This window comes from Haliotis cracherodii, unplaced genomic scaffold, assembly GCF_022045235.1.
Source record: "Haliotis cracherodii isolate W230 unplaced genomic scaffold, xgHalCrac1.p SCAF_3, whole genome shotgun sequence".
NCBI classification, from domain to species: Eukaryota; Metazoa; Mollusca; class Gastropoda; order Lepetellida; family Haliotidae; genus Haliotis; species Haliotis cracherodii.
In genome coordinates, this window is record NW_027266286.1 from 32,507,492 (window position 1) to 32,519,468 (window position 11,977).

General features: G+C 39.2%; 1 protein-coding gene across 1 annotated transcript; it reads right to left on the reverse strand.

Moving 5' to 3' along the window:
* Positions 1-6,694: 6,694 nt before the first annotated feature.
* LOC139474793 (uncharacterized) lies at positions 6,695-9,082 on the reverse strand. Its single transcript, XM_071257918.1, has 2 exons — positions 8,541-9,082; positions 6,695-6,827 (listed from the first exon to the last, which is right to left on the reverse strand). Exons 1-2 carry the CDS (start codon positions 9,080-9,082, stop codon positions 6,695-6,697), a joined length of 675 nt encoding a protein of 224 aa, XP_071114019.1.
* Between the last annotated feature and the right edge of the window lie 2,895 nt (positions 9,083-11,977).

Sequence of the window (11,977 nt, forward strand, 5' to 3'; positions counted from 1 at the left end):
CAATAACCTTTGTGCTTTTGCAGGTTTACAGTTGAATGGTTATTTTTAGCACGTTCATATATCATTTTGCCGTGAACTTTATTTGTCTTTATTATATATTTCAGTGTGAAAGATTGAGTTTGAGAAAAGTGATATTTTCATTGCAGTGAGCACAACACTTGATATTTCACTGCTGTGAACATGAAACTTTGACGGTACTACTGTCATGCAAGTTACTTCCCCTTAACTTGTCTCCCTTTATCGTAGGTGTCTAGCCCGAACACAAACTGTTGACGTCCTTTTTACGTTAGTTCCACATTGACAAGGCAAAGTCATGATAGATGGTTATTTATGGAGCTAATATCACCTCTTGCCGTTTGTTGTTCTCTCGAAAATGTTTCGTTATTAACGGTAAATAGCTCATTTAGCTCGTCAATCAAGAAAGTTCGTTTCGCAAAGCGCCATTTTTGTTACTTGACCAGCGTGTATTCTTTCGCTTCCAAAAGCGGCACCAATATTTTTTGTTAAAGTTGAATTTGTATATAATTACATCCAAATGTATGATATTTGATGTATTTTTTAAAAGGATTTTCCAAACACGAAACTATTTTTAAGTCGCAATGTGATGAGGCTTGAAAGTGAAACACAAGGGAACTTGTATGACTAATGTTTAGGCTTCAGCAGCATTTTGCCCAAGAAAGATATGATTTTAACTTTAACAATAATGCTTATGGGGTATCTGCCAAGTTCACCGTAAACAAAGTAATCAGGGGTGGGCCGTTTAACTTTCAGTATATATTTATACAAATGTTATATTAGGGATAACACTTTCTTAATAATGTACAGATAATCGTACTTTTGTAGGATGAGTCCCATCCGAGATTCGAACCCACACTGCAAGAGTGAGGCACCTAATCGCCAGCACACAAAGTCAGCGATCTAACCCACTCAGCCACCGAGTATATATTTAGTACACAATTTAATGTGCAAGCGTTCTATCAGTTCTGTCTCTTCAACCCCCTACACTTCCGAGCCATACAGTAACACCTGTCCTACAAGCTGATCAAACAGCTGTAACTGGCAATCAGTGGGTACTACTACTGTAGATGCTTGGTCAAAAATCCGCTTTCTGTCTTTACAAAATCGACCATTATTGCTGAACAGTGTACCGATTTATAAATACTCTATCATCACGTCAATACATGTATCTATAAATTTAAAAGGAATGTTTACTATTTACCCTTGACAAGAATACCAGTTAGATTTGGAGATATTTACCTTAAGCTTCCACATTCTACAATATTCAGAGAGAGTAGTTCATCTTGAACATCGTCTGCTGACTCAGCAAATGTGACAGTATGATCATGATCAGCAAGTAATAGGATAAGAAGTACCATATATATTCCGATTACAGCAAAAGAAATATTTTCTACAGAATTAAGGCCACCAAAATTATGTCCTATAAATACAGGGGGCGGTCTGGTAGCCTAGTGGTTAAAGCGTTCGCTCGTCACGCCGAAGACCCTGGTTCGATTCCCGACATTGGTACAATGTGTGAAGCCCATTTCAGGTGTCCCCCGCCATGATTTTGCTGGAATATTGCTAAAGGCGGCGTAAAACTATACTCACTCACTCACTATAAATAAATAAAGAGACTCCAGTTCGGTTAGATAAAGTGCAAATAAAAAGGGTGATAAGTTTTTATCTTGTCGTACTCCAACATTCTCAGAGAAAAACGGCGATAAAGTGCCATTATGTACAACACAAGATTGACTATTTTAATAAATACGTACTATGAATAATTCGACAATATTTACCACCAATATTATCTTTCAGCATTTTAAGTGAAAGGCCATTTCTCCAAACTGTATCGAAAGCTTTACAATAATCATATATCACAGTTCCCTTGATAATGTTGAAAAATATCAGTTTCAGTCTTTAATACATATATAATGTCTATCGTAGAGTAACACGAAACCAAGCTTGGATTTCCCCTATCAGTGTGAAAAATCAGAGAATACCTGCAAACGTTTGGAGATGATTGCCGTGAAAAGCTTACATGTACCTAAACAGCGAACAATAGAATTTCTTCTGTAATTACGCATACAGGCCTGCAGACATATGTATTGTCTCAAGAAGCAAGATTATTATCTTAGGTATAAAGGTTTGGCTGATTTCCGCCCGCCCTGGGGTATGACTCAATCAGATAAAGTTATTTTGTTGAGGCTGTGTGGTCATGGACAACAGCTCTCATTTGTTCCATTTGCCTCAGTTTGAATGCGGACTTAAGATCAATAAAATGTCATGTTTTTCAAATCCATAAATATCTTCAAACGAATGAGATAGAACACTCACAACAACATCTGAGCTGACGCAAGCGAGTGTTGCACAGCGACAATTGGAAACCTATAGTAAGGAACTGACGCTACGCTATTGGTGGAACATGATTGCCTCTCGTGCAGCTGGACCGGTCCCTGAGTTGGCAATCATTTGCTTGGTGCTGTATATCCGATATTTGTGATAGGCAATTTTTTACGTATACATATAGGATTGCTTTGATATTTTTATAGAAGTCCAATATAAGCAGTAATTGTAATCAGAGTACATTTAGTAAACCTTGTCCTTCATAAGTGTCACCTATTCTCGTTATATCACGACCGCCTCCGTGGTCTTGTGGTAGAGCGTCCGCCCGGAGAGCGGAAGGTCCGGGGTTCGATCCCCGGCCGCGTCATACCAAAAGACGTTAAAAGATGGTACTTGTTGTTACCCTGTCTGGCGCTCGGCATTAAGGGGCTAAAATAAGGACTGGTCGGCTCGGAGTCAGTATACTGTGTCTGAGTGGGGTATTCATGTTAAACTGCGGCATGGTATCTCAGTGAGCTAGCACTATAAATCGGCATCAGTCCGGACTAGTACAAGCAGCCACACAAACACACACACGTACATGCACGTCGCTATATAAGTGCAATAATCTTGGACGCGACGTTAAACCCAATTTCACCTCACCTCACCTCGTTATATCACGATCTATCTGCAAATGTCTATTCACAATTTTCACATTGAAACAAATAATAAGATTATGGTATCCTAGATAGTTACCTGGGAATGAACTTCATCTATCTGAATCAACTTTGTGGGTAATGTTCACTGTTGATAGCTATGTATCTATCACTGAACATTTGCGCGAGCAGCACGTGTCAGGCATGACTTGATTACCACTGTGTATCACTTCGCTATTTACATCCATGAACAATGTACTGTTATCATTATGCTCTATTATTGTACAGGTTGATGCATTCCATGTTACCTTGTGATTATATTTGTTCACTGTGTGGATTCATGACGTATTTTGAGTGATAAGAACTGTGTTTGTCAGGGACTATTTCTTGTATACACTCTTGCATCGTGGCTAATTTTAGACAGTAAGTTGACATTTGATCTAGATAAACAATGACCTAATACACTGGTTATTGAAGATATTCCTATAACTTTCTTCTTCTAAAATGTTTCAAAGTATATTTCACTTTGGACATTAATGATAATTACACTTGATCGCACTGAATAACTAATTTGATCTGTTTGACATTTCTGAGGTTACGGTGACCTGTCAATTATGTTTACGCTTGGCATAGTGACTGCTTATAGTTTGAATGTCCGTCCTCACTTCAAAGCCATAGATTCACGATAAAGTATTTTCCTGCAGTCTAATCCAGATTTGCAATATCCAGACACACAGAGGACTACATATACGTTCCCATATTTCTTTCATTTGTACCTGTCCGTTTCTCTGTTTTTATTTGCCAAGTATTTTAATGAATCGTGTTACTGTCCGAATTATTAAAGGACATATAGGACAAGATAAATACTTGGAATAAGGGCATATTTTCTCCTATAGGCCTATATTTGCCAATGGTCTTAGACGTCTGACAAACTGTCCCCCCAGTCGCTTGGTCTGAATCTATCCTTGTCCTTAATATCATTCTATCAGATATTAGCACACATTCTGTTTGTTTAACATGTTCGATCTATTCGGACACTTTGTACAGTATAAGGACAATACCAATTGATAAAAGAAACTGATTGTTTTGTCAATTTAACTTGTAATGTAGTTCACCACCAACCAAGATGGCGGCCATTGACGCTGCGTTGTCGTAAAGATATTTAAGAATTGACCTTCACTTTGTGTGAGTTCATTGGAGTATGAACCTGCATAGAGTGAGGGCCAAACTGTATGAACGTCGAAGCTTGCGACGACGTTCATACAATGTTTGGCCCTCACTCTATGCAGGTTCATACTCCAATGAACTCACACAAAGTGAAAGTCAATTCTTATAATTTTTTATCACAATTTCTTTCCTCAAAGGACGTAGGCCAAGATCTAAACACAATTTTATTTAGTACGTGTGACTTCATGTTTACACTGACAGCCAAACAACAACCAGCTATATCGCGGAATAAAATAGATCCCCCCAAAGAGAGGTGACATGAGCGTATGGATGCAGAACTTGCTCTTCAGAAACATCTTACGCAACACATGTCTTCATATAATATCCCCATTTGATGAGAAAGGTCTGTAATGAACTACCTCAGTAAGTCAGTCACAATGACAGCGCGTCGTAATACATAAATTACATCAAGTACAAGACGTCAAAATGGCCGACACGATAAACGTAACGGGAGGATTTCCGAAGTTGTTAATGAACCTGTGGCGGTTACATGTGTTAGTCATAATTGATCAACTGACCGATTATTGAAAGGTGATTAAAGATGCGTCAAACAGACACCAAGGTAAATTCGTAGATTGCTGGAGGCGGTCACTGTCAGCCTAGACACAGATCGAGTCGATACTGACGATAGTTTAAATGTGCATTTTTCCGTTTGCTCATTAGGATGGGCTGTAGCGAGGAAATTCGTGAACAATCATGCAGTCAAGCTCTCTTACGTTTCTCAATGTATACTGAAATGCTGTGACCAAGATAAAAGGTTCTAAATGATCAGAAATAATGCTAATGTATGTTTTCGTGGTAGGGAATTCCCAGGGGTTTCCCCAGGAATGTGGAAGTAGTCCGTCAGTGTTTACGTCATTTCAAGAACACGGTCTCGTGAAAAACGTATGAACGTCAAATTGTGTCGTTCATACACTTATGAACGTCAATTTCGCGGCCATGTGACCGACCTCTCGTCCAATGGAAAAGTCGCATATCGTGTAAACGTCAAATTAAAAAATTATTGTCCATTGAATTATAATAAATTGTCTCGATGTCCTGATTATTTCTACTGTGTCCTAATTGTATTCGGACAAACAGGACAAAACAAGGACATTTTGTAAGCACTTACGTGTGTTGGAAATGACATTACCTATGCCATGCGTGTGGTATGAAAGCCATCCAACTTGTGTTCTGATTGGCTAAGAAAGGTCACTTGACCTGTTAATGCTGCCTATAAATACGATCACGGGTCAAGGTCAAGGACACTTCTACTTATCATTCACTACCACAAGGTACATATTTTGATACATTTTTAGGCCAAATTTAGAAGTAATCTCCTGACATTGCATTACTTATAATAACATTTTCTCAAGACAATAAAGTTAATATAACTTGATATTAGTACGTCTTTGGAGACTGAGCCCTGTTAATAAATCTAATAGACTTAATAGTAGTTGATCCAAACTGGGGGTATATATTGGCATCATTTTTTCATCACATTGTTAATAATTTATGTCCACATTGTTAAAATTAAAACCAAAATTAAACATAAAGTTTGTAAACGCCATTACAAACTTTGACTGCCAAACTTCATCTTCTGCTTGTGTTATTTGTGTTTCCGCTAGCACCCTAAGGGTGTACACAATATGACCAGTAAGCTTAATAATTTTGTTCTGAACAACACGGCAGCGATCGTGCCCGAAGCGTAAAATTATGTCGTGTCATATACCGATTGTAAAGATAGAAATCAGTCGGATATGCGTCCTACATCAGTTTGATTGTTTCCAGTGATATGCCGCCGAGGGACCGACCGATACTAGGTGGGAGTGGTTGTTAGAAACAGGATAGTTTGTTGTTACTGCCACGATTTTAATATCTGAAATGAATTTGCTCACATCATACCTTCAGGACATCCACCATTTACATCAACAGTTTTATTTGGGAAAAATGTTTTGTCAGCATAAATAGGAAAAACAGTTATTTCACAAATATTCCAGAAGTGAGCAAAAAAAACAAAAAAACACTGCCCACACCTCAACCGGCCCTCGAGATATCAAATGGCCGGTACAGATTCAAGCACTTGTACTATGCTACATGTTCTCAACTTGTTTGTTTTTTATCCCTGCTTTTCTGTGGATAATTGAATTCAAGACAAAAGTGGCGAGACTAATTATTTACCCAACAGCAAACACACCATTAGGTGTGATGCAGAGCTCCTTAGCTACAAAGCACCAGGGGTATTTGGTTCGAATCCTACATTGTCCAAAGGTCAGCGCCATGATGGTGATGGTGTAGGTTCTTAAACCTGAGCGGTTTAATCCGTGTTAAATCCAAATCATTAAATTAGGGTGTAAAGGTTGGTATCACGTTGCATATTCAATATTGCAGACAGACGGAGAGGAGGCAGTTATGAAATAGTTTAATAGATTCTTTAGCAATATATGTCATACAAAAGCGGGAGCGATTGTAACCCTAAAAAGGTAGAACGACTTCATCACAGTGAGAAACTATTGACTGTGTGTCGGGTACCTGACCTCCAGGTTGTGAGGGAGAGTGGGCATGTCATCTACTCTGAGGGACACAGATTTCAATTCGGGATACTGTATCGACAGAGGACACTTCACAAAACCCGTCTGGTGCCTGAAACATGAAACGATTTGATTAAATGTCATGTAGTGAGAGAGTGACTGACTTTGGTTTAAAGCCACTTTTTCAGCATCTCGGCATGATGTGGGAGTCAAGCAAGTAGTGATGCGGGTGAAACCCAGCAGCACGGGTATGATGCTGACAATCCTCGAGACGTGATCAGGGTGAATCTGAAGATTTGAATGGACAATCACAGGCTTCTGGCACCCCTAAGGGACGCAACTATGCGAATTGGCGTCACCCGTGGCTCCAAATGCCTTTCACAGAGTACAAAATAGTACTTGATTACTGAGTATGATATCTTATATTTTCTAAAGGGGAACGCCATAACCCCACCAGAACACAGCTGTTAGGATCAGCTGATCCCAGGTTCGAATCTCATGTTGACCCTATTCTGATCCTTGGTTTGTCTGTACCAGTCCGTTCTCCAATTTCACACAAAGTATACAAGATCCACGGCCTTGCAAAGCCCTGATGTAGCTGAAGTACTATGAAGTGTCGTAAACCCGAAGTGTTTAACTCCTCCACAAGATAAATATTGATCCAATGATTGAAAGATATTTTGGTAGTAATGAAGCAGAATACCTATGACAAATATTTCCATTTACACAAATAAAATAAAATAAAATAGGAATGCTCAAGATAAGTCGAGTATCATTAGAAAATAAATCGATATGAACAGGAAATCAGTTTGTATTTTTGACGAGAATATATCGATATACCGATATTAAATGTACATGCATTGAGTTCATTCGAGAAAACAGACTGGCAGAACAAGCTGCTCAAACAAGACGAAAACAAAGATTAAAATAGGTTAGATTTAAAATATAATGTGACGGCACGAAGATATGTAGCATGAATTTACTAATACGTCTTTAATTGTATGTGGTGTTCGTGATTATGTATACGGTGTATATGTTCCAATATCTATAACGATTTGCGAATATTTGCGACATGTAATTTAATCTCAAGGATGTCCAATCCCGAGTAATTGAGACGATGTGTATATGTAAATGAATTGTAGCTAAGTAGAATCATATTAAGTGGAAATACCGCTTATGTAGATACTTTCCTTTGGTCCCGACAGGCTTACAATATATTTACTTTATGTCTGCGGAGTAGAACCCTCTAAGTTGAAATGCCTGTTCGTTACTATACATGTCCATGACTTATTCCCCTTTGTTGTTAACTTCTTCTTGCGATTTGTATCTACCAAGTGAGAGTGAGTTTGATTTTACGCCGCTTTTAGCAATATCCCAACTGTATCACGGCGGGGGACACCAGTAATGAGCTTCACACATTGTACCCATGTCGGGTTGTCTACTAAGCATTTTATAATGTTTAATTATGTGTTTTACTTGATGTGTTGTACACAGCTTAACAATATCCTCGCTACATCACCGTGGTCTGTAAATAATGCGTCATGATCACACAAGCCACTGGTGTACGATAAATTCATGCATGTTGTCACTACTCACGACAGCATCGTTACCTGCGGACCATATTTAACCGGCAATCCATTGGTGTAAACTGAAGAGCATGATCTTAAATATTTGAAGTGATAGTTAGAGCACAGGTACAGTATGATGCTTCTACACAACACACATGACTTCCCTTTGGTAATCGTGTTCACTATGTATACGTCAATGGTAAATACAGACCTCGTTTATATAAGAAGCATGTGGAGAAAATAGTTGATAAACATACCCCACTACGTTAAGTAGCATCTTCATTGGCGAGAACACTCCACCTGTGTGGACAATCTCTCCTGTCATGAAAGTAACAACACATGTGTATGTACTTGTCAGGTAACCATCCATTGCAGCCACGAGGACGTCGATCATTGGACCTTCTTCAGCACTGTACATGTAGATAGCAGAATGTATTTGTAACCCACCATCGGCCGTTACTTGTTTAAACTGTCTCCATTTTTCATATTTTTCGTCTTCTGTGTTGGAACCGTCTTCATTTGTATTTGTGGATCTAACACCTGTCTTGTGTTCACCATGGTACATGAGTGATGTGTCTCTGGCTTGATCTTTGTTTGTGGCATCAACGAACATATTTACATTGTGGTCATTTGGCTGTGTCTTCACGTAACCTATGCCTGACATTCTTTCCCTTGTGAACATCGAGATCCTCCTGTCTTGTAAATTGTTCATGAACACGGCTATCAGGGCAAACACTATTATCAAGCCAAATCCTTTATGTATTTTAAGCGACGTATACGTAGCCATTGTCGTTTTCATGCAAATTATTTAACCTGCGAAAATCACCTGTAAAAAGTTTCAATAAAAACAAATTGGAAACTTTCTGAATACAGTTGCAACAATCTTATTTAGAACGTATCGTTGTCTGTCTCTATCAGGCTGTTTATATTATCGAAGTGAGGTCGTTTAATATAGCTGCTGCGACCTTTGCTGACGGCCACAAAAACGAAAGGCTTCGATCTATTTAAATCAGCCGACTTAGAACCCCGCATCTATGTGATCTTAAAATAAAGACCATGTACGTACTAGAACTTTCAGATATTGTATTTTGAAGTGCATGCATGATAGACTGTGTACTTACAATAACTGGTTCAGATGGACCTCTATGGAAGGTAATGCAACAGCAATGAAGGGCCACGTTCAGTCTATCGAAACGACCAATGCGATTAAAACACCACTTTTATCTCCTGCTTATTGTATGTGTCATGTTGTATTGCTCAGAGCAAAATGAGTGCGACATATCAATACATCAGTCGAAAAAATAATTACAATGCCTCTGGTAAAACTGCATGTAATGGGCAACTCAGTCTGCATTGCGTACAACATGTATTGTACGTGTGTTGATTTAACGCCGCCTTGAAGCCTATTTCAGTTATATCACGTTTTGTCAGGTCGTAGACGTTTACTACTTTGATGAAACCCACGGGCATGGTGCTGAAAACCTAGAAATATGATTAGTGCGAACCGAGATCTGAACCAACGATCATCGGTTTATTGCACGCCATGGCGAATTGCGGCGTCTTAGACGACTGGGTCACTCGTGTCCACTACTTCGCTTGCAATGTATTTATTTTAATATATGCATAGTTGGGACTTATGACAATACAAAATGCACAGAAAGAGATATCATGTGTCAAAAAGACTGAGGTTTATAGGCAGCGTTTTCTAATATTGACATTGGCAAGTCTTTGACAAAGGGGAATTTTCAGGGGATATGTAGATAACAACAGAACAAACAAATGCTAAAAAATCTTATTGAGTGACGTCCTTGCTCATACTTTGATAGATTCACATTTGAAATTCAAATATATTCTTCCCCTTTCAATATCTTCTTCTAATATTCGTTTTGGTGTTTGGTCTTCGTTATGTCTCTATCATCAGTGCTTTTCATAGGGAAGTTTTTGGGCCATGTATTTCCCCTAACAAAAGCTAGATGCATACAACAAAATCACCAGATGTCCTGATGGTGTTTTATCTTACCTGACATCACGAAAACATACTTCAACGACCGAGGGAGGATTGTGTCGTGCAAGTTAGCTTGTATGTGGGCGTACCACTGTTAACATGGCTTTGGAAGGTTTTATGTTCTATTTTGTGAACCGTGTATTTTATCAATATATCGGACATCGACATGTAAAGGAGATTAACGCCAACCTAATCCCTACAAAAAAGCGAAACGTTTTCAATTTAAATTCGATTTGCGATTGATCTTTGTTGACATGAATAACAAGTAGCAACACTTTGAACCATGAAGGCGTATATCCTCAATTACTAATTGTACTGTAACGTATAGGCCACGTCCAGTGAACTCAAAACGTCAACGGTAGGAATGATCTACGCAGCCGTTACCACAACCTCCAAGACTTCAAAACTACAAGAAGCCATCAACATCCAAAGACTCCAACCATCAATCAACCGTAACCAAGGCTACTACATACCACCGGCGTACCACCAACTCATCAAAGACCCCAATCAGCCATAATCCCGTTGTTTATATTACTGGCTTCATCCTTTTGTTTATATTACAGGTTTCCCCAGCGAATATGATTTATCTTCCTTTGTACATAACATAATATGCTTATCCACTCCAGCAGTGTAACTGCATCTTAAACCTACTCAACAGTATAAACACTGTCTCATATCCTGTGTATATACTTGTCAAACATACCCTGTATATTACTTGCTTGATAACGGTGTTAGAACCTACAACGAAACGTCGCTCCTAATTGTAATAAAGAAGTTGTTCATCCATATGTCTTATCCTTACTTAGCACGCCAACTTCTAGATTCCTCTCAAAGTTGTTACAACTATGAATATTATTCTTATACTCATAGAGAGTATGTGTTCACATTCAGAGATTAAGAACTGAGCCATAGTGTGTTGGCAACACAACACCACAGACATTCAAAAATGCAACCGTACATTATGTGACAGTCAAGCTTTGCGCATGCGTTCTCTGCACACGGGCTTATTACTCGCAGGTGTGAAACATCGTTGGTCACTTGCGAACAAAAGGCCGGGGCTTCGCTAAGATATATTGGCGATTAACCCGTCATCGGAATGTTCACATCATTTTGTTCCAGATTTTGTTGAGCCTACACCACAACATGAGTGAGTGAGTGAGTTGGGTTTAACGCCGCTTTTAACAGTATTCGAGTAATATCACGGCGTGTCAGCTTAATGTGGGAGGAAAGCCCGAAGTGATGCAGGTCTCAGACGTTTACCACTTTGGTGAAACCCATGACCACGGGTATGGTGCTGACAAACCTAGAAACATAATCGGGGTGAACCGGGATTCGAACACACAATCATAGGTTCCTGGCGTGCCCAAGGAACGCAACTCTGCGCAAAATTGCGACGCTTGAGACGACTGGGCCACCCCTGCTCCCACCACAACATGAGGCGTCTCTGATCGCCCACATGATATTTCGCCCGTGGGCATACAGTTGATGTGTCCTGGTCCCAACTGTCGAGGAATGTTTATCACGGGAAGTTGCAGAGGAAATAAACCACAAGCAGTGTTTTAACGTAAATCCGAAGTGAAGTGACCAAATTGTTTGTACGTGCTGTTTGAGCATAAAAGACACAATCCGAGCTCAGTGTGACTGATATCGCACTAGTAAATATCCACCTAAAAAATAAGAATAAATAGA